We start from the raw sequence: 24,921 nt of genomic DNA, 5'->3' as shown, positions 1-24,921 counted from the left end.
ACTTTCAGACCATATGATGAAAAAGTGCAGAGATTCCCTTTGTTGATTAAGTAGAACCAAAAAAATGTTCATATAAAATAGATTGCTCAAATTCACACTACAAAGGAATATGTTGTTTTTAATTTTAACAAATTCAAAGGGGTGTCATATCAGCAGCATCATTGTAAATTGTATTGTAGTGCAGTTCTTTTTCATAAAAATACCATACAAATGGTCAATCAATAGTCATCAGCAAGAAAAGACTCAGAAAACAATTAACCAGGGAAAAGATAAAGAAAGAGGTAATGCTGATGCTAAAACAATTATAATACTGTTGGAACATACAAAAGTAATCCTTATATTTTACACATTTTTTACAGTATATAAAAGGTATCACTGATTATGCCACTGTCTCCCGTATCCCGATTTCTATTTTCTTTGGAAGAAGTTCTTTCCTTTCATCAACACTTCCCAAGGAGTTTCGACAGGTTTGCCCGTCCATGTATAATTTTGCATACACTGGATTGGAGTAGTTTGTTGGCTGAAGGAGAAAAAATAAATACAATTTTGTTACATTAATTAGTTATTTTCTAGGATATTTATCTTTTATGCTAACCACATTTAATTTACTAACTAGTAATGATTTAAATGTAATTTAAATTCTTTTTATAGGTTTTAGTTGACTTTAACATGGTATTAGATAAAATTACAATTGTATGTTTTTCAGGAAACTTGTAAATCTAACAGGATTTGTCCTAAAATACCAAGGAGATATTCATGAAAACTATAATAACTGAGACTTTATTTAAAAGCATATAGCATTAAACCAACGTATTATCTATAGTCCATATGTGTCCTTTCTTTGCTAATGCAGTATTAGGAAAGATGTGTTTACAGAAAGTCATTTAATTACTCAGTGCTTATAAGTTTTCAATATGAAGTGAAAGGCAAGAAAACAAATAAAAAATACATTGGTGGAGTAGGTTTTAAAATAAAGAATATTTTTGCTTCAAACAACCTCTATGTACATATCACTGAAAATATTCTGGGATTCATCCAAGAAATTGTGGAGTACCCAGTCATCATGGGTTGCAAAGATATTTAAAACATTTTGAAGTAGAATTGAAACATGAGGAAATGATCTCTTTCATTTGAAAAACATATACAAGTGACCATTATTTTATTAACTGCAACTCAACCCAATAAATTATTGCCTAATGTTTTAGTCTTTCTGTCCTTCCAAAAGCAGAATATTAAATCTTAGTTACAATAAAAAATTATAATTTTTGAGCCATGCAATTGAGACTAGCCTGATAAAAATGGCAATTTAGACAGAATATCATTCTGTCTAAATAACTAAATAACTAGTTTAGAAACTAGTTGCTTAATTAAAAAATTAAGAATATTTTCATTAAAGCAATTCTAATTTCTCCATACTTTTTAGTATGTTTTTATTTAACTGGACATCAAATTTGTATATATCAAATAAAGTATCTTAATAGAAAGTATATAAACAGAAATTTAAGTTTAAATTATTCAGTTTAAATTTCTGGCTAGAGATTTCAAGAATAGCAAAGACTCAAGTTTATTGTTAAAGTGCTATAACATATTCAAATGCAGCAGAAGAAAACATTTCTACTTGATAGCTTGCCTAAAATGATAACATGTCTTCTATGTAATCTTGCACACGCAGGACACAACATAAGCCCCAAATTTTAATGCTCTTTTCAAACTCAATTAAGGGCCAGTCCCTGCCTAAATCAAGTAATCATCTTTGATTATGACAGGTTCTGTGCTGGAATGGACATGAGATAATGAATTTTCTTCTCTCACCCCAGCAGTTAGTGGTCCTTTCAAATCGGAGTTTAGGTAGATGGGCGGCGCTGTGTGTGGAAGCCTGAAAGCACCGGACATGCCCCCGATATACCTGGCCTGCAGGTAAGCAGAGAATTTTAGTTTCTTGTTCTAATATGGCACTCTTTTCATTGACATAAATTCATGTTAATTCATAACAATAACATAAAATATACTCTTTAGTATTCATGGTAGCTTTAATAACTTAAGAGCTATTGATATTAAATATTTTATAGGTTAACATTTCTATTATGTCCAGCTTAATTTAACTTTACTACCTATAATAAAATTATATCTTTGCTAACAGCACTGTGAAAAATACACCAGCATCCCCAAGTTCAAGTTCAATTATTTGAAAATTTCTGACAGGAGCCCATTTCATACACTCAAGTATCTGACAGCTTCTAATTAAATATTCATCATCACTCTATTTTCATGGAAAAAAATTCCAAATTTGATATATCATAAAGCAAACAGCTTTACTTTTGGAAATCTTACTCTCTAGTTTAAAATAGATTAACTAGTAATTAAACTGGCTCACTGAGTCTTCATGTAAGAGTATTGAGTTCAGAATTTTGGGGGTCTAAAGGCAGAATTAGCCAATCTGGTACACTCATATTCATAACTGAGTATTTACTGGTGACCCATAAGAAAAAACTAGATGAAAATTCAAAGAATATAAACATAGTAATAAATATACATAGTTTAGAAAATATTGACCATTGACTTTTAACAGTGAATGATCACAAAGTTTGGGACAAGCTTAAGAGTCTCAGGAAAAAATTTTAAATGTAAAATGAGCTTAGTATTGTATCTCAATATCTCTCACAAAGGTCTCATTTAGTAGATATTTAAAACAATTTTTTTAAAATTCAGTTGAATTTAGACATAAAACCAGTAAATATTAATTTCTTTTTATTGAACTCTTCAAATTATTCTGTGATTGCCTTTATAGATAAATCTTTTAAAGTTAACGTTCTTATTTTATTTATTTTGAATATAAGGTACCATTAAAGTAGAAATTTTATATATTTTTAAAACAATAAATATGACTGTTCTACAAAAATCTATATGTATAATCCAATATATATATATATATATATATATATATATATATATATATATATATATATACATATTTTTGGTCAAATCAAGAATATATCAAATCGTTCCAACACAGTGAACATTCTGTGAAAAACATGTCATCCTTAAGGTTGATTTGGTGTGACCCTCTGCTTTTCAAATTTGATTACAACTATTTGGTCTGTCTATGTTTTTCACAGTTCCTTTTTAGGCGATAATTCATATTTACATTTCAAACATCCAGAGCCAGTTAGAATCAACCATTTAGTCACACTTAATATAATTTTAGTCAATCATCCAGCTAATCAGTAAATAAATATTTATTTTTATGTGCTAGGTGTCTCTACGAATATAGAGACACTTTTAAATGGAATACTAAAAAGCTAATCTCTTGAAGTGTCCAAAATTGGCTTAATTCTATCATAAGAAATAAAAAATAATGGGGAAAATGAGAAGTTTCCTTCTTATGAAAAGTGTGCTTTGATATGGTCTCATCAGTTCATATTATACTTACAGGTACTGTGTTCTTATTCCTAAGAAAAATTCAAAAAATATCAGTAGTCTATTATTTAAGATGTCTTTCTCCTTCATAGATAACTATCAAATAACAATGTGTTCAGTATATATACTTTTTCAATTTCAAGTAGAAAACAATGGTACTTATAAGAATTTATCCCATGAACAATTTCAAATGTAAAAGTTGGACACTGAATGAATAATAAATACTAACTATAAAATTATTTCTAAAAAAGAAAAAAATAACTGTAGTATCCTTTGATAGTGAAATAAAACATACCTCTGCAATAGTGACTGATTTATTTTCATAGAAATGGATACTTGGCCATTTCAGGCTTAGATTAAGAATTTGATTAAATGGATTCAGAACTAGATTAAATGCAAGGGACCTAAGTCAACTTCTTTGAGAACTGCTGTTGCTATGAGTATAAAACCATTTGGACATAAACGGGTCGCTATAATTGTTAATAATATAAATATATATTTTGGGCTCAGTACCTTTAAAATATCAGAAAATAAATAAATATTCAATAAATGAATGAATAAGTTAAAAAATGACATTCACGATATCAAATTGATGTTATTAAGTCAGCAAAATGCTCTATAATGAAAAATATCCAGATAAGTGAATATTTGCAAGTTTATCTGGATATTCTATAATTTATTTCTCTTAAAAGGTATCAATATGAGCATACGGTCATAAAAACTAAAAGAAACTTTAAAAAATGATGTAGCTTTTTAGGCTATATGTATCAAAGTCATGTCTTTTTTTCTTTTAAGATTTTATTTATTTATCTTTAGAGGAGAAGGGAAGGAGAGAGGCAGAGAAATATCAGTGTATGGTTGCCTCTCATGCGTCCCTTGCTGGGAACTGACCTGCGACCCAGGCATGTGCCCTGACTGGGAATCGAACCTCGATACTCTGGTTCGCAGGCCCACGCTCAATCCACTGAGCTATGCCAGCCAGGGCAGTATTCTTTTATTATTAAAATATTTCAGACAGTATTTTTATACTAAGCTATATATTTAAATGTGCTGACACCTCAACATGTTTGAATAAGATATTATTTTAAGTAAACTATACATGTTTGTAAATTAAGTAAATAAATAAACATATATTTTCCAAAACAGGTGCTAACTTCATGCTTCAGTGAATGAAGTCCATAATTTCATTTTTTTTCTTTAGAAGAGATGACAACATTTAATGCATTTGAAAGTTCTTCATTATGACTGAAGATAATAGAAATTCTGATGAAATTTAGAACCGTACTACAGAGATGGTGCTCAGGCACGTCAGTGGTCACTTACCTTCGCTGGGTCTATCATAAAACCAGGATCTAAGAGACCTCCATCATTGTGATCGTGATCCATTTCATACATGTTATAAGATGGATTGCCAATTTCTACATTTATTCCTCCATTTATAATAGGTTGTCTTCTAATAGTTTTTGTCCTAGAATATGTGAACATTATTTAAGGATGAATTTAAATATCACATTCATGGTGTATGAATAATTTGTAGATTTATTGACTTAATTTAATGTAACTAATGGTAAGTTTAAAAATAAATGAATTCAAACTCATGTCACAGAGGAATGGACATACCTTAATGTGATGTTACTTTTCTAAATTAATTATATCATTGTCATTATTTTAACTAGATTGAACAATTGCCCTTGGAATGTATTCCTTCTAAATACCTAATTCCACCTTAGTTGAAACTACATATTCACTAATTATTTTTTTAACTTTTACCTTTAGGCTATTTTACTGAAAACCATCCCTAAAAAAGAGTGATAAAGAAACTTTGAAATCGATTGTTTTCAACCCCCAATCATATGGCTAAAGTCCACTTTTACATGATTCAGAAACTGAGTCACACATTCTTAGTTTTGTATGGTTAGCACAGACAGCATACTCCTGGATAGTTAAAGGTAAATATTTATATGAACTGAAATAGTGACACTTCCAGTAATACATAAAATAAATAAATGCACAATTTTAAATTAAATCACAATTTCTGATACATAATATATATTCAATATCATTGTATTTATATTACTAATGTTACACAGTAATATAATAAGATCTTTTTTCAGATATCTTGAGATTTCAAGGAAAAAACTACCACATATGTAAAATCTACAAAAAATTTAATCAATATTTACCTTCATTAGTTTTGTTAGAATATATGAATGAAGATATTTCATCAACATAACATGGGGGAAGGGTTGTCTAAGTTACAATTACCCAAAATGAAATAAAGGGGTAAATGGTTTGAAAACAATAAAATTTCAGATAAAATAATCTATTCTTAAGAAATTTAAACAAAAATCTGCTTCTGTAACTATTTGTGTCACACATTTATTAATTATTGTGCCTCACCTTCTTTTTCTTTTACAAAGCACTAACCCAATTACTAAGGTAGTTATCAAAGTCACCAAGAGGACAAGAGGCACGATGATGGCAATGCTTCCTGAAAAACAAATGAATGAATAGAGAAACACAAACATAAAATATAGATTGCTATAATTGAATGTTTTATCACATCAAATCATTTTACCATTGATGTAATACAAGTAAAGCTTAGGTGAAATACCTATATTTCTAGTTCAAAAGTACATTATTGAATCATCACTTTCCTACTGAACACTTGATCTGCTGAAAATGCTTCTTTAGATATGGTTTACTTTTATATTGCAACTAAATGTCTTGAGGTTAGAAACACTGAGTTTGTTGTCAGTCTGAGTATGACCCATGCCACACACATCAGCTTGCAATGATGTATGTAAATGCCAGTAATTCCTTGCACATCAGCTATGACTGAACACATGTTTACACAATTTTGCTGGTCATATTCCCATTCTTAGTTTTGTTCCACTAGCTATAAACATTCTTTGGCCAAAAGTACAGGTGACAGGTTATATGGCAGCTCGGAAAACAAAAGGGGCATCAATGTTGGGTTTGGATGGCCCCAGACCTAAATGTCAGCTTTACAACTTACATAAAGAGAAACCCTGAATAGTTATTGTAAAATTTGAGGTTTGACCCACTGAATATTATATATCCATTGAAATATTAAATGGTATATAAAAGTACTTTTAAGTATGATACTAAAAAGTACATTTTAAAGCAGTGAAAAAATATAAAATTAGGCTCATATTCTTCACCAATAAAACAGAGACAAGAATTCCAACCACACATGGCTGTTAGCTTAATTCAACAAAATAGGGGGACCAAAAGGATTCTCTTTCTCAAGTTCCAGGTCTAGAACAGTTTCAGCAAAAAAAAAATATCTGGGGGAGTTAGCTTATGTTACAAATGGCCATTTTTTCATGTACTTACAAGAATGGTCTTAGGTGGTGTCACCTATCTTCAAAATGGAATAAGAGATCTATGAAATAGATCTTCAAAAAGTGATAAGAGACACTGAATACTAGTTTTTTTTTAATAATTAATTTATTTTTCTTTAGAGGGGAAGGGAAGGAGAAAGGGAGAGAAATGTCAATGTATGGTTGTCTCTCTTGCGACCCCCACTGGGAACCAGCCTGCAATCCAGGCATGTGCCCTGACTGGGTGGGAATCAAACAGCGATTGTTTGGTTCACAGACTCATGCTCAATCCGTTGAGCTACACCAGCCAGGGCTGAATACTAGTTTTTATGCATCTGAGCATAGGGCAGAAGCAAAACTGAGACTCATTGCCCTCTATTTCATTTCTGGGTTAGCAAAAGAGAGATCTTTTTTTTTTTCTTCTTCTTTTTAGGAGACAGTACTTGATGATACTGTGATCCACATAAAGATACCGTTGGGGTTACAAATCACTTATGCAGGAAGAACAGAAGGTAAGGGTCGCTGATAGCAGGAGAGTATTAAGTAGCTCTATCAGATATCTAATGTTAACTGTTTCAACAGACAAATGCCTAGTGCCCATGAGACAAAGGCTTTGTTTATTTGGAAAAAAAACAAAAACAAAAACATTTGTTTGATTCAGTCAAATCAGCCTGATCAAACAAACCTTGAAATTCAATGTGAAATCTTAAATGGTTCAGGAATAAAACTTTAAGTTTTAAATATTTTAATTTCCTTTGCAAATACATGTGCATGTCAAATATTACAGGAAGAAATGAACAGTAATACTAAGCAAAATAAACAGTTGCTTAGGGACTTTAAATAGAAGTACAGATGAGTTTTAATAGCTATAGCCAGAAAAACATCTGTGTGACATAATACATAGTGGAGATTACTTACTAAAATACCAGAAAAATCTTTATTAAGAAATGTCATATATAAGATAATATTTCAATTTGAATCTTCAAAATTATATATATTGCCTTCTTTAGTCAATTTATAAGATGAAAACCTCACAATATTTCTTTATGTTGTTATCAAGACTATGCAGCTTAGTGAGTTTTATACTATGTGGTTTAGGAAAGTACACTTGGTTTCAGGACAGTGAACTTTATGTGAATGTATAACTTATTAGTAATTAATTAACATAGAGAATCTGGTGCATTGGATAATAATTAACATTTGCTCACAAATTTTAAATACCAGTGAACAGCTGGTTTCTTCATAAACAATGACTTTAAGTGATTAATAACTTTATAAATATCCTTACTTTAGTACTTATCTTTTTTTCCACTGAAACTTGTAATATATTGGTATGTATTAAATACCAATATTTGTGTTAAGGTATAAAAATTCACTTGCTCTTCAGTGCAATTGTATACTATTTAGAAAACTTTATTTTATTTGCCTATGTAGGGTCTTTTATTCCTTTAAAGTAGAAATGTTCTTGATCATGCATGCTACAAAACAAAGAATTTTTTTTATTTTATTCTCCCATCACACATGGCAGTTCCAATCTCTTACATTATAGAGCTTTGTCTAAGAGCCTAGATTTTAATATATTTATATAGCCAATCAAAGTAACTGCAATACTAATTAATGTAGTCAGTAAATAATGCAGAATACAACTTGACAAGTTATAAAAAAGGTAACATACTTAATATTGCTGGATACTGTTGGCAACCACACAATATTTTTAGACTCATAAAATAGGTTTTTATCAAAATGGGTGTATTTTTCCAAGTAGAATATATAATTGAGGATGTTTTAATAGTATATTATCAGTTAATTTTTCTAAAATGATTTTAAAAAGTACGTTCTATACTTATTAAGGATTGAGAGGAGACCTCAAAGAACTTCTCACATAAAATAGAGCAAGTCTTTCTCAGCCCAGTAGTTCTAAAGCCTCATTATATAATACTTTTCTGTTAGAAAGAGAACTGTATTATTAAATTGTTATGTTTAACATGAGGGAGGCAGCATAGCATAGCAGCTGAGATAATAAACTCTGAAGCTAGCTTAACTCTGTTCAAACCTTCCATGTTTGAATATGTCCTTGGAAAAATTGTTTATCTTTGTTTCAGTTTAAATGCATATAAAGTGAGTGTCATTGTTACTATTTACTTCATAGTCATGTAAGTAGGATTATGTCTATTACATAGAAAGTGCCACATAAAAGTTTATTACTTCATTAAAAACATATATTCCAGCCCTGGCTGGATAGCCCAGTCACTTAGAGTGTTATCCTAATATGCCAAGTTTGTGGGTTTGATCCCCGGTGAAGGCACATACCAGATTCAACCAATGAGTGCATAAATAAGTAGCACAACAAATCAATGTTTCTGTCTTTTTATATATCTCTCTCAAATCAATATGCACATTTGTATGTATATATATGTATATGTATATACCCATGTAAATATGTATTTATATTTATATATGTATGTATATCCATAGCACTTTGTGCATTCCTGCTTTTGCAGTTTTCACATTATGGAAATCAGTTTATTGCAATTTGAGGACATGAACTGTTTATCTCTTGTTTTGCAGATAGCACAATTCCTAGGATATTACAGGGACTGTGCACTGGATTCTTACTTAGCAAATGTATTTTAAGTGTGGCTGTGTCCCACACACTCACCATGTACTCTACTTTACACTGGGGACACATTTGCCCCTGCTCTCACATCATGTGTGATGTATATTTTGGATGCATGTTTTAAGATGACAAAGAAATGGGTTTATTTAACCTGGTGTGATAAACACTACCTTAGGAAAATTATGCATTGTTCTGGAAATATAGTGGGGTATCCAACCAGTTCTGGGATAGAGGAGGACAGGTATGCCTCTGATACTTGTGGGATGTGTCTCTTTAGTTTCATGAATGAGAATGCAGGTAGAAGGGAGGAGAAGATATTGGATTAATCTAGGAAGAGAAATGCGAAGGCCTGGAGGAGAAAAGATTGTGGAACAACTGTCCGGCTAATGTGCAGAACAAAGAGTGGTGGAAGGTGCAGCCAGCCACAGAGGAAGCAAAGGCGATGTTCTGAAGGGCTGCATAAGTCCTGTCAGTGAGCTGGGCACTGCACTAATTTTTTTAAAAGATGAGTTGAAGAATCTTTAGAAATTAATATCTACTTATATGTTTGACTTGACTTGAGAGAGAAAAAAACATTAAGAGCAGCACTTACGTGTTGCTTAGGTAAAGATATTTTTTTTAGCCATCCTTATACATAGGAAGACCAAACAAGGTGCATGAAATTGGCTGGTTGAGTGGAGGAAAGTGATGAGATCATTTTGGGATATGCTGAGCCTGAAATTCCTGTGGAATACACATATTGCTATTCATGTTGATACTAATACCTAAACAGATAGCGATGTGCAGTGGGAAGGATACAGGACTCATACTCAGGGAAAAAACAGGATTAAGGTAGTAATTTAAGGGTAATCAACATGGAGTTGAGTTAAGGAATTACTGATTGACAAGGAAGAGTGTATATAGTGGTAACCAGAAGGAGAAAAAAAACACCTCACTAAGAAGACACTGTTGCTTCAAGAGAAATAAGAGGGAAACTAGAAACGTTGAGTAATAGAGTTTAAAACAAGAGAACCTTTTGGTTATTGGTTGAATTTATAGCAGAAAATATAAATATAAGTTATGCCATTACAACTGACCTGTTTAGACATGTTATATATTCTCTTATGCTTACATATATATGTAAATGTGAGTGTATATATGTATATATATATGTATATATATTTATGATTAGATTTTTTCCATGGGTACTTCAATAAATTGTAGCATTCAAAAGCACAAAGAAATTCTTATTTCAGCAACACATATACTAAGATTAAAAAAATTCATGAAGAAAATCTCACCTTTCAAACTTAGTGAATGGGATCCTTCCAGTGACCTTCCAGTGACCTATCATCGTGGTCCTGGATATTAATCTTTACCCTTGTCCCCTTCATGGCAGTGCCCTAGTCTTCCATAAGGCTCTTGAATATGTCTCTTTTTCATTGCAGGGGTTTTGTACTTACTAATCTATTTGCTTGGAACACTTGAGCCTCTCCTCTTCATTTAAATCCTTTAAGCCTCAGCTTAGGTATCATCACTTCAGATAAATGACTCTTGACCTCAGTTGTCCCCTGCTGTTTTCTCTATTTGCCTCTTTTTTGCTTCCTTCACAGAATTAACCAAAACTCACAACTGCTTTATAAATGTGCGTGTTGACTTGTTTGTTTCCTCCTGTGTTTTATGGCTGTTTAGAACCTCAGCTGCATGAGAGGAGTCGCTGTGTGTCTTACTCACTGACCTTTCTCCTGCACCTGGTATAGTACTGGGCACTTGGAGCTTTGACAAATGTTTGCTTCAGAAGAATTAGGAAAAAGGCATTTTTGTTGCATTTTCAGTTCTCACTATATATTTGCAAATTTATTATTCCTTGGTATCACATAATTTCTTCTCTGTTTTAAAACATGATGATATAAGAGAGATAGGGATAGAGTAGGAAAAGAGGAGACACACGTAAACCTTAGTAGATACTATATCTCTGTGGTCACTACAGTAAAATACCACACCTCTACTGCCCCACCTCTACTGCCCCAATATACTGCTGAGTATTATTTTATCCTCCTTAACTGAAGCATATACAAATAGCTAATTCAAACATTGAATATCTACTCCTTCCCAATGTGTCAAATGAAAATAGGGGTATATAATGAATATTTTATCAGCCTTAGCTTAAAACTCTTCAAAATAACTTCAGAGGAGTCAGACTAGCTTTTTAAACTGTAGCCTAAGCAGATACTAGATCTGCTTGATTTTACAGGCTGATTTTCAGAGACTTTAAACAGGAAAAGCCTGAAAACATCAGTATGATTACTTGGAGAAGATTAAGAAAGCAGAGCATCAATTAGAAAGGTACATCTCTGTGCTGGTTGACAGTAGTTAGGACCACAGAGGCAGTATATTTATTCAGAGTTACTCCAAGGTCCAATGATTATGGAACACTTCACTGTAAGCAGGAACGCAGATTTAAAAACACATACTAAACAAAGTATCCATATCTCTTACTGGGAAAATAATACCTGCCCAAGTTCAGGGAACCTTTCACAACGATTCAAAACCATTGGATTTCACTACAGAATGAAAATGACCCTTCTATTTCAGGATGATCAGTTTAAGAATCTCTTTTCAGGCTTATTGAGGCAAGTTTTTCTAAGTATTGTATAAACGTCTTATGATAAGTATCTTCTTATAGAGTCATTATTTGGTCAGCTTTGCTCAAATCTGAATAATATGACATTTACATAGCTAACAGCCCTTTCAATGTGCATTGACATTTCCATTAAATTTAATGACTTTGTTCAGTGAAGGAAGAAAGGACGTAAGAACCTTCGGAAAAAAAGGTTACAACTGCTTGTTCACTATTTTAGGAGTGTTGAGTATAATTGAGGCATCCCCTTATAAGAGTTTGTTGCCCACACAAATAGTTGAAGACATCACCCTCCATTTAAAAACGTTTAGCACAACCTTTCTCCATACCATTTTCCAAACACCAAACTTTTCTGTTTGGATGGTTGGATGGAACTTATAGAAAAAATGAAAATTCGATGGACATTCTTCTTCTTTTCTTCTTTCTTTTGAGATTTTATCAATATTACAAATTACTTTTGACTTTTTAAAAGGCTATATATCTCATTTATCTAATATAATTGAGAAATTACCATGAACAAAATGCTGAATTACCTTGCTTTCATAATCTTCAACTTACATATCCAACTACAGGTTGATAACTTAAAATGCATTAAAATTCATTTTTTAATTATCTTATTTAAAATGTCCTTAATAATAATTGAGTTTTAAAGTTAGCTCATAAATTCATGTATCAGTTAGTATGCCTTCAGAATTATTTTTAAGGACAGTATAAACCCTGGCTCCTAGGAAGAGAGAGGAGGAATTTCAATTCTCTGAATCCTAGTGCTCTATTCCTATAATTATGTGCCCATAGCTTTCTTAATGTCCTCCCCTTTCCCTTTCCTAAGAATAACACACTAATTCCATGGTAACCTAAAATGCTTCATGACCAAAGATGAGCTACAGACTTGCTCCAAATTCAAATTTTATTGTCAAGCCTATTTATTCTAGACTTATGTACCATCCCCCCCCAAAGATGCTCATGCTTACTGTCTCTAAATTAATGTCCCAAATTAATCTCTAATTGCTGTCTTTGAGCAATGTTCTTAGAAGTCTGCTCTAGGATAAAAAAAATTCTATATTTTTTTCTTGCCTTTTTCTCAAACTCCAGAGTAAGTTTTTCATTTGTTTTCATAGGCACCTTCTCATCAGCAGTGAAGGACTAGAGAAAAATTGCTAAACTTTTATCAATCAGGGATGTTGTTTTCCCTCATCAAGAATATATTTACCCGCTTGATAGATATTACACATTTTTCAAAAGTTCTCCACTTATGATCAAATTAATATCAATAGGTATGAATTGAGAAACTTTCCTTCATACTTTTGTTTTGAAAATATTTATAGTCAATTAAAGTTGTTGGAAAACAGTTGCATGATGGTGATGTAAACAGACTTTCATATCAGAGATCAGTCTTCAGACCACAGTGACACAAAAAAGAGTTGTGAAATGTTATGCTACATTTTAATATATGTCTAAACCAATATTTTTAAGGTAAAGAAGTAATAAACCAGATATAATTTTTATTAAGAATGGTTTGTAATTATACTTAAGACTAACCAATCAAATCTGATTTTTCACAACATATTAAAAAGCATTTTAAGAAAACACAGTTTGCTTTAATTAAAACATGAAATTATTTTTCTTCCTTGAGCATTTTGTGTCCATTGTGATAGGTGTAGACTTTTAAGCTAAAATGCATTTTCTGGGAAAATCTCATGCTAGGTTTACAGATGCGCATTAAGAAAAGTGCAAAGGTTTGAGATAAACTTCACCACCTAAAAGATAACACAATTGCTGGATCCTGTTGTCAAGTGAGAGTTCAGAGCTTCATCTTTCAAAAACACCAGGAATGCAGGGCAGTTCTTGCCAACTTTCATAAAGGACATTTTTCCAGACTTGACTCCCTTAACAATGGGATTAAAAATGATTCTTACACTACCTTGAACACCCAGGATGTAAACTTGAGGAACTTACTTGTGCTGATGTGATCAGACTTGCTGCTCTTTGGAGCTGGCCTCTCACACTGTGTGCCTGACCAATTGGTGGAGCATCTGAAAATATTTTTAAAAATTCAGTTAATAACAACCTACAAGTCTGCTAACATAGCAACTTCTACCAAATGAAATAGAGGACCCAATCATTTCAGATTAATGAATATTAGGTTGAGATATCTGCTAATTTCCTGTGTATTGTTATTATGCTGAAGGCAACTTCAGTTGGACTTCACTAGTTTACGCACTTTTTAAAGTTTAGCTCTATAGTCAATTTTCTTTATTTTATGTTAATGTAAAAATTACCACATTTTATAGCAAAATAGAAATCTTAATTAAGTATTGGGAATTAATTTGAGAAGAACCGAAAATTATAAGTAACCACTATAAAATTGAGTTTGCCTGTCAAGCAAATCCTCTTTTATTAGGTTTCTATGATTGACAAAATTTTTTTTCTGCTTGTTCTGAGTCCAAATGAAACTAGCTACCAACCAGCAAATGGTCACGTCTCATAGCTGAAGCTGCGGAATGTTTACTCTCTTAACCACAGATAGAAAAATCGAGTGCTTTTCCATTTAAAATCATACTTCGATTATTATGAAATCAAAAGAATGTGCCTGTGTTTTCACTGGGAAAGTGGTCTTCCTTATATAGGCAGCCTGACACTACAATGAGAAATCTAGCAGAGAATTAAAGTGATAGCTAGGATTAAAATCCATTATTTAAACATAAATCACAACTATATAATTATGCGGTTGCATCAAATAAATGCTGGAATTGTTTTAGTTATTTTGAACAATGCTTATTGGCTAACACAAGATGCCTCTGTGCATTTGTCAGAGAAAGTTCACAGAGCAGCCATTTAGTGGGTTTCAGTTCTTACTTAAAATGACTATCAAAAACCATCATATCAATTGTACATGATAAATGAGCAGCTTCCAGAAACTTTCCAAGTATAGCATTTTGTACATGATAGCCAATCAAAATAACTGCAATTTCAAAGTCTCTCCCAATTCTGCCGTAGCCAATTTAGATAGGCTGCCATGATGCCACGTGCATTATTTGGGATGTTCGTGAAGACAGTCTTGGCTGCTCTAAAACAAGTGCAAAATTTCATAAAATCATTATTGCTTAGTGACCCAAATCATGAAAACAAAAAATATGTTACACAAATGCATATATTAACTTTAGCATAAATAACAATACTGTTCAAAATATGGTTATTTTGTTAATAATGATATTGTAAAGCTATGAGTATGGAGCATGATTTAATGAAAGTTAATATCATACACTATGATTAGGCTATAACTTACATTATCCTAACTTTTTGTTCACAGTTTTTATAAAACGGCTTACATAAATATTTCCTACACATTGCACTTATGTACCATACTACAAGTAAATCATTAAAATAGATAAATAAATTATAAGGCTAAGGCTTTAACTCTGTCTATATGATTAAAGTAAGGCAATGAAATTAGCATATTTTCAAACAATTATAATAAAGTGGGCACTCAATAAAATATTAATTTAAAAAATATAATTTCTTATTGCCTGTCAGTCTTTTTTGGCTAAGATCAAGTATTAAAAAAACATTTTTTTCTTTCTAGGTTGTGGTTTGCAGACGAGTGATCTGGGAAATTGTTCCAGTTCTCCAAAGTTCCTAAATCTTGCCACAGTCCACAGATAATTAAGATCTTTCAAACATGTTATTAGAGTGAATTTCTGATCATTCTAAAATTCTTTTTGTTTTTGTATAGTTTTAGATTTGTCAAGTCTTCCTAACTGACATTGAGAATGTTTCACATGTTCCAATGAAAAGAATAATGCTGATTGCTTTAGTTATTTATTATGTAGCTGTTGAGTACAGAGCTATTTCAGCGAAATTATGTTATATTGAATTGTTTGTTAAAATATCAAAATTTGCCCTTTACATTGCCTTCTTTGATTAGACAATACCTTAGGTCAGAGTTCATGTTAAATAAGCAGAATGACCGAAGATAAACTTTATGTTACCAAAGAAAAAAACTTCTGTGACTCATCATTACACTGAAATGCTTGGAATTGCTCAGGAATGTGAAATTGCTCAGAAATTGGAGGGTGAAACGCTCACTGAATAGATTATGTTCTGATATTAATAGAATGTACTCTATGGAGTTATGAAACGTGTGACTTTGGAACTTAAAAAAACAGAGATAGATTTTTATACAAAAAAATAAATAAGGATAGTGTGATTCTTATTCCAAACTCTGAAATTATTTAAGTAGGGCAGTTTCTATTTGTTAAGTGTTGGTTAATTTCCTATTTTATCTATAGCTTGCAATCACTATAATAAATCAGAAATAACCTGTTAATGGCCATATTGGTCTTTTCTTTCAAATAGATGTATGTTTAAATTCTTAATCTTCAGGAAATATTTTACTTATTACAGAGTAAAATAACTCTCAAAGACTGTGCTGAGGAAATTATTAATTTTAACAATTATGCTTCTTAATCATCTGAGGATCACCTTGTAGTATTCCCAATACTCATTAGATGGTGCTTTATGGCCAAAGATAAAATAAGATATGTCTCATTCTTCTACATTTGATCCAGTCTTGAAAAATACTCTTTTGAGATATTAAATCAAACAGATATCATTACTCTTGTTGCCCACTCTACAGAATTACTACTTAAAGCATTTGCTGCTCCACAAGTTTGTCTTCCAATGGTTGATTTAAAACCAAGTATTTTTTAACATTTTTACAGAAATGCATAAATCTTCACACTCTGAGTAGACTACAATGATCAAAGCCATTAAAGGCAGAGCATTTCAGTTTTGGCATGTGTGCGATCATCAAAATTTCCTTTCCAAATCCCCACTGAATCATTTGCATAATCATGCTGACTATAACATCTCTGGCATCTGTCTCTTTTTCATTATTCCTCAAGCAAAAGCCGTAGTCCATGCCCTGGTCATCTTTAATCTGTATGCTCCCTTCTTTTCATTTTTGGATGATTATCTTCAGGTTAGTCCTGTATGGCCCACCCAAGAAATATTTTTTTCTCACAATGATAAGCACATGTATATCATTCCTTTTAAAATTATTCTACAGTTGTTTCCCACTGCCCTAAACCTTAGGATAATAAAAATCAGCTTCTTCTTATGTATTGATCACTATACCACTCTGAATTATTTACCATTTTAAACACTTTCATGAGTGTTAACTAAGTATTGTTGAATTGCAGAAACATTCTTATTTAGTTAAACAATTTTTTTATCCTTCTTTCTTCATATCACCAAATGAAGATAAAGGTCCTAGTGCTTTCTCAAAATCAATAGATGCCAGGTAAAGCATTATTGATTTAACATTCTTTTTGACCTCTTCCCTTCTTCTGTAGGCCATTCAACATTAAAAAGAAAGATTATTTACTGCTACACTGTTTTCTTTAGTGCATTCTTTCACTTCATCATAGCTATATGTACAAAATGTTCTTAGCTATATTTTATGAAATTTCTTTTTTCTTACAGATCAGATTAATGATTAACAAACTAGGAAAATTGTTAAAATTAAAATTTTAACTTGGCAGGTTGGGATTATGGCCAGAAATAGGCTTTTTAGCAAAGAGATTCTGAGGCAAGCAATGAACAAATCACACTTCAAGAAATACTTGAGATGAATTTCTGTTATGTTTCCATAGACATTGTTCTCATACAAAATATTATTCAACAATTTACAAAAATATTAGGATGGGAAAATGACATGCATGCCCAGCATGATTGTTCAAAGAAATAATTAACATGGGTAGAAGATCTTTACATAAAGATCTGCCTAAAAAACTGAGTGGGTTTTTGTTTTAGGTAGCCAATTCTTACATGAAAGTTACTATATAATATGCATTGTTATTTCATTTATTATGTCCTTCACAAACTGTGAAGTTATTATACAGTTACAATATTATCTGTTTTTTGTAACTTTCTATGGCACGGGAAAATATCTTTGTGTAAAGGCAATAGTGTAACAAATACCACTAGGAAACACAATAAACATTTTTAAATATGAAAATAAGTTCAGCATATATAACTAGCCCCAACTAACTAGTACAGTGAGGTCATCACTGTCCACACATGCACATTCCAGCCCACTCTCCTTGGCTGCCAGGTTACATTGATGTTGCACAAACTGTTCTTGTTACATTAACAGTGATTGGAATTTCTCTGGACAGACCTTGTACATACATGCCTATAATGTCTACGTGTTCTTAAATAATTGCATTTACTTTCTGCTTTATTTTTTTACATAACAGTTACATCATTTCTCTTGGATACCCTGTTGTCTGAATTAGTGCAAACCGCTCTTGTTATATTAACAGTGGCTTGACTTTTTCTGGACAGATCTTATAAACACTGAAGGTGTATTAAAATATTAGGTACTATCTTTCACTGGAATGATGATCAGCTTATCTGGGCTACATTCACATTATATTTTGCAGAAAGGTGGTCTAGAGTTTGCCTGCTTTGGGAAGACTTTGGTATAAAATAATGAGATTAATAATTGCTCCTTTTTTTCATTAAATATATAGGTCATGAAACTTTTCTAAGTAAAATTCAAAGGTGAACCTTAGAGCACTTTGAAATTGAATCACTCCTCTTACATATAAGTGTTAGGTTGCCCTTATTAGTCATGATGATGATGACATTCAGAAAGAAAATTCTCTTAACATACCTTCTGTCTACAGAGGGGGTAAATGGCATACAGGAGTTAAAGAATCCTTAGAGTAGTTGTGCATAGTACCATGACTATTTTGGTCCTTCAAAAATCTCATTCAGTAAAAAATAAAATATGTAATTACATCTATGTCCACCAGATTTATATAATAATGTATCCATATACTAGGGGAAGGAAATTAAAAAAAATAAACATCACTTGTAAAGTAATTTTTCTGATTAATTTGGAAAAGTTTACTCTTTGGGGATTGAGTCATAGCTAATTTTTGCATGAATTGCCTAATTTTTAGATGTTTTTTTATTGAATTTATTGAGGTACCACCATAGGTTAACAAAACTATACAGGTTTCAGGTGCACGGTTCTGCGTCACATCATCTGTACAATGTAGTGTGTGTTCACTTCAAGTCAAGTCTCCATCCATCACCATTTACCCCCCTTGCCTTCTTCCTCCTCCCTCAACCCTCTTTCCTTCAGGCAATCACTACACTGTTGTCTGTCCTCATGGTCTCTATGATGCTTCTCTCTCTCTGTCTCGTTTTGCTCAATCCCTCCATCTCCACAACCAGCCCTACCCCTCAACATCTGTCGGTCTATGAGTCTGTCTCTATTTTGTTTGTTAATTTATTTTGTTCATTAGATTCCACATATAAGTGAAATCATATGGTACTTGTCCTTCTCTGATTGGCTTATGTCACTTGGCACACTATTCTCCAAGTCCACCCATGGTGTTACAAAGGGTACATTTTCTTTTTTTTTTTATAGCCTAGTAGTATTTTATGTGTAAATATAACACAGCATTTTTATCCACTCACCTACTGATGGACACTTGGGCTGCTTTCAAATCTTGGCTATTATAAATAACTGCAATAAACATAGGGGTACATATACACAAATTCCTTTGAATTAAGGTTTTGGGTTTCTTCGTAGCACCAGCACTGGAGAGCCTAGCTTGGATTTTAGGGTTCCCGCTCCTCAGAGGCAACCCCTCACGGTTGAGATATCTCTCCATAATTTCAGCTGCTACACACTGGAGTGGGGCTGGCCCTTTACTCATCTCTGCCCTTCCTGCCAGTCTCCATGTAGTTTCTTCTGCAAATCTTTAGTTAAAAGACTCCTCTTCAGCTAGTCTTCAGTTGGTTCCTCAGGATGATTGATCTATAATTTAGTTGTAATTGCAGTTTGGTCCTGGGAAGATGTGAGCATAGCTTTCACTTACTCCACCACTATCTTGTATCTCTGAAATACCTAATTTTGAAGCTCTGCACTCAATGGATATAGCCCCAAGCCCCTTCTCAGCCCCTTTTCCTGCCAAATAGTAGTATCATAAAATGCAAAAATATATTATTGCATCTGAAACAGATATTTTGATATTTATTCACCTGTTTATATATTTTACTTAAAAATACTATTTCATCTGTTCTTGTTCTACTTTTTGAGATAACTATTATTTCATATACAATGATTCATGATTTTTTATAACATGCCTTAAACATATTCTACCCTAAATTTGATGTGAAATTTTGCATAATCCTCAATTAATGTGTGCTGAATTTTGTGGCAGATTTTATAAGTATTTTACATGAAAAATACACATTCAAATTCTATAAAAATGCATGAGTTAGAATTACTTGTTATGTGAAATGAAGTTTGTGTTCAAATGATTTTCCCAAAAGAGCATAGCTAATTAGTGGCAGAAATAAAATAGGGGTTATTATTCATCATTGTTATCTGTGACAATGCCATGATCCTTCCCATTCAATTCAGGAGTAGCAAGAAATTATTTTCCTTACTCTCTAGTGCCAAGGGGAGTACTAGGCCCTTAATAAGAAAGTCAAAATATTGTTTGAACAAAAAGAAATAAATGCATTTTTTGTAGGAAATTTGTAAGAATTTACCACCATGGTTCAGACCTGTGGTCAGTAATGCCTAATATTCTGTCACTGGAAGTGATGTTTAGGAAGATACTATTAAAAACATTAATAAACAATTTCTATTTATTCAGTACTATTCTCTACCCAAATTTGATTGTTACTTCTCACATTTCATGTGAGAAGTATGGCAATAGCCAAGTATTACCTCATTTTGTTTTCTTCAAAAAACTTAAGGTAGTATCTTAAATTTGTGTTTGTTTCCATAATTACACTGGATTCAACTCTATAATAACATCATGCATAATTTTAAAATATTAAATTAAATCATTTTGTTATATAGTACTAATAACACTAGTAAGACAAAATAATCTTACTTTAATATGAAGAGAACATGGTCAAAAACAGTTTTGGATTTTTTAAGCAGTGTTAATGTAGTGAAGTTAAAAAGATAATGAGATGTTCAATAAACACTGACCAATAATTATTTCAGAAAAATTAAAAACTAATGAAAAAATTCAATTGAAGTAGTAGCCATGAAATAAATAAAATAAATTATTTAAGTAATCTATTTTAAGGAGTAAGGAGAAATAGAAAAGATGAGATCTAGGTTGCCAAGGAATTACCTATAAAGTGGAGTTTGTTAAAATTGGATGGTTTAAGTTAGACATGTTTAAACATAAAATTCTGTGCAGACTGCTTGAGCAGAAATGGCCACTGAAGTGTGGAATGATGACTGGATAAATATTTTAAAAAATGAAATCTCTAGTATTGGAAAGCTTTTACTATCTAGATATTCTCACATAAATGGAAATTTTATCGAAAGCAAATCTGAAAAACATAAGTGTTTTTTAGAGTGAGTTGGCAACATCTACTTAACTGAACACATTACATGCATCAAATAAGAGGGAAAAGAAAATATAAAATTAGTATTAAGTAATATGGTGGATGTAACTGAAGACATAAAAGTAGGCTATGGCACTAGAAACAGTGGTTACAATTTTATAGTTGAAGTAGGTTGGGAGAAAAACTGAATTCCAGTAGAAAGTTCTATATCTCCATGATGCCAAGATGAATGGTCAATTCCAAAATTGGCTTGAACACATACTGAACCACTGCAAGCAGGTGGTTGTAAAAATCTTTATGCTGAGCAGCAATCAGACAAGTACCTACTTTCCTCCCTGAATACTTTATGTTTTAGCATAAAACAGGAGTAACTAATAAAGAATTTGAACCCCCTTCCTAATTCTTAGAACTTCTTGTGTTTTAGGGTGATGAGATCTAAAACACATTATGATGGGGATGCCTGGCATATCCAACTTCAATATTAAGTATTGATTAAGGTATATCGATCATATACATATTGGGAGGAATGATAAGAATAGCGGAAGTATTATTACAAGGTTTTAGACATACAATTTGTCTTTATAAATATAATATATTATTCTAATTCTCTAAACATATTTAATTTACTTTCAGTTGCAGTGCTCGTGCACTGATATATTGACACTAGCCACTTTAATTTATAGCCTAAATCACTGAAATATGATTCTGATATATAAATTGTCATCTCCTTTTTGGTATTTCATTGTAGTCATTTTTCTACTTACAAGATTACTGCATATCCACCAAAAAGTAATACCAAAGCATTCCAGAACCAAACACTTATAATTTATAAAGGGACCTTGAATTAATATCAATATCAACTTCCCAGTAAGTTACTACCATTCAGTCTTTTTATTTTGTAATTTTTTTCAATGGTGTTTGACACATGGTCAATATGTATGTTTGGCATATCAATGCTTGTTTTTCGACAATGAGTGAATAAATTCATGAAAGCATGGGGAGTGCATGGTTGAACACATACCAATACATATACACAGATGGAAATGTCATATAGATGTCATTCACTATTCTATAAAGACTGTGTAGCACCATTCTTAAGAAAACACTTTCAGCTAGTTATAAATCAGACATTTCTCAAAAAATGAAATATTGATCCACTGTGGAAAACACTACAAATGTTAGAACCACAGTAATAGCCCTTCTTTCCTCCCTCCCTTCCTTCCTTTTTCCTTCTTCCTTTCCTCCCTCTCTCTTCATCCCTCTCTTGCTCCCTCACTTCCTCTACTCCTGCTTCCCTCCATTCATTCATTTATTCTTCCTTTTATAAAATTAGATGGATGAGCACATTCCACCAACTTGGGCATGTACAAACTTTACATCTTCAATGATGTTAATTTTGTGACTTCTGATCTTATCCCAGGCTGCAGACAACTACAAAATGGTTGTTTTCTTTCCATGATAAAAATTCTAAAGGTGTTTATGTAATGGGTACTTTGACATGGAGACAATTGGCTGATCTAGTTTTCTTGACTTGTCCTTGACTTGGAATATTACCAAGAAATAAACCTTTGTTGTTAATACCATCTGAAATATGTGATTGTTTTTATAGCACTGACATATGGGAAAGAAGTTTAATAGAGGAGACATTTTTTAATTGTTAAAAAAAGTTACAATTACACAAATGAAAGTAATATGTAGTTGTATTGTGTTTGTTTTCTTTAGTTATTCTGATTAACTGCTTAAAGGTCAAGAACATGTCCACAAATTAAGGGAAAATTGTGTGAATATATCAAAGCTTCATAAGAACAGCTGCCCAATCCATACCTATGTAATAACTGTTCTTTGTTAGGCGATGTCACTTGTACTCTCAAAGCACAAAACGGACCTTGGACTTATACATGAAAATGTGATATCTGTATTCCAATTTCCCCCATGGCATGACTAGTGTGGTAAAAGCTAGAACAAGCTATGACTTGTTACCTGGGATCATACAGGACATAAATTGATGTGACAGCTTTTCTTGCCCTCTACTGCTCCAAAAGAGATGTACATTTCACATTTTGTGCTTTGAAAATATGTCAAGTGGCAGAAAACCGATAAAAACCATGTAATGACCTGGCTCTTGAAATGTGGACAATACAGGCTGCTAAAGTTGAATTGCTCAATACCCCTGCTGAAAAGTTGTGGTCTGTTTGCGATCATTCAGGGCAACTTGGGCTCTTTGTAAATATTTTCTATGGGGTGACGAGGTCACTGGTCCACGTGCAGGAGTGTGGTTCAGCCTGACAGCAGGACCAGGGCGAAGCACACCACAGTCTTCTTTGCGCAAGGCTGATATTTCAAAAAGCCAAGGCCTTAATTAGCTGTTGTAATGTAAAAGAATAATTTCTACCTTTCTAAAATTTGTGACAGAAACAGCACTCATTAATTATCTTCTGGAAAGCTTCAACAAAGGCTTCTGTAGTACCTGTACATTTTCTTACAGATTACTCACCCAAAGGATTTAGAAAATAATGCTGAACTTTTAATAAAATAATTACACTGGGGCAATTACAAAACCAAGGAAAATAACAAAATGCCTAATTCAAATCGCTCTCTTAATGAATATACCTTAGGTATTTATATAAGATATTCACTTTACGTCCTTCTGTATTTTAAAAACTACTTTGGAAATGTTTATAAAGCTAATTCTTGTGTGTGTTTTCTAGGGTAACATAGTTCTTTCTTTCTGTGTTACCCTCATAAGACTTGTGCTGGGCTTTGCTTATTGTAGTTCTCTCTGTAACCACTATTACTATCATCGTCATTGTACAACTAATCTTTTACTTATCCACATTTTGCATTGTTTCCATTAACAAGCAATTAAAAATATCCACACTTTATTTTTCTTCATATTCCTAGATACCCAGATTATACAGGTTCTTAGCATTTTACGTGTGGTCTATTACAAGGGCTTTAAGACTTTACTTTTACTTATTTTTTGAATGTTTACCATGTTCAAGACAATACTCTATGTTATTTAAATCAATTACATCGCTTAATTATCAAAACAATCTTAGGAAGTAGATGCTGTCAGCATTTACACATCGAAGTGACGAAAGTGGCAAGAAGAAAAACTAAACAAACAAAACAAATTGTAATCTCAAGGAATAAGGTCTTCTATCCCTTGGCCCTTCTTTGAGCCTTGTTCACCAAAAAACAACTTTTAAAGATCTATTTTCTTAATTGAAAAAAAAATTTGTTCATTTGTACATTGCAATTCATTTCAAGCTTTACTGTTTCAAACCTATGGCTTCTCGTTCCAGCAGAGCACTATGTCATCTAGACCTTTCTAACACATTCACTTGGCTTTGATACTTGGTATGTCAAAGTACCAGTGTCCGTCTATTGCTTAAGAATAAATTTCAAATACCTAGGTACGCATTCTATGTTCCTCAGGATCATCTGCCTGTCCACGTCTCTTTCACAAACTCCATTTAAGCCCTAACACTCAAATTCCCTGCTATATTCGTTCTTGCTTATTT

The 24,921-nt window shown here is 32.2% G+C and overlaps 1 protein-coding gene across 1 annotated transcript in view; it reads right to left on the bottom strand.

Annotated features, from left to right (window-relative positions):
- Positions 1–346: 346 nt before the first annotated feature.
- LRP1B (LDL receptor related protein 1B) overlaps positions 347–24,921 on the bottom strand; it is a 1,762,610-nt gene continuing 1,738,035 nt past the window's right edge. The window contains exons 89-93 of the mRNA XM_053655128.1: positions 13,958–14,034; positions 5,818–5,908; positions 4,741–4,885; positions 1,813–1,911; positions 347–520 (exon numbers count right to left, since the gene is read on the bottom strand). Coding sequence (XP_053511103.1) covers positions 380–520; positions 1,813–1,911; positions 4,741–4,885; positions 5,818–5,908; positions 13,958–14,034 — 553 coding nt within the window. The 3' untranslated portion in view covers positions 347–379. The remainder of the gene's footprint in view (positions 521–1,812; positions 1,912–4,740; positions 4,886–5,817; positions 5,909–13,957; positions 14,035–24,921) is intronic.

This window comes from Artibeus jamaicensis, unplaced genomic scaffold (genome assembly GCF_021234435.1).
Source record: "Artibeus jamaicensis isolate MK-2021 breed Jamaican fruit bat unplaced genomic scaffold, CSHL_Jam_final contig_935, whole genome shotgun sequence".
Taxonomy (NCBI): domain Eukaryota; kingdom Metazoa; phylum Chordata; class Mammalia; order Chiroptera; family Phyllostomidae; genus Artibeus; species Artibeus jamaicensis.
This window is presented reverse-complemented; position numbering and strand designations above follow the sequence as displayed.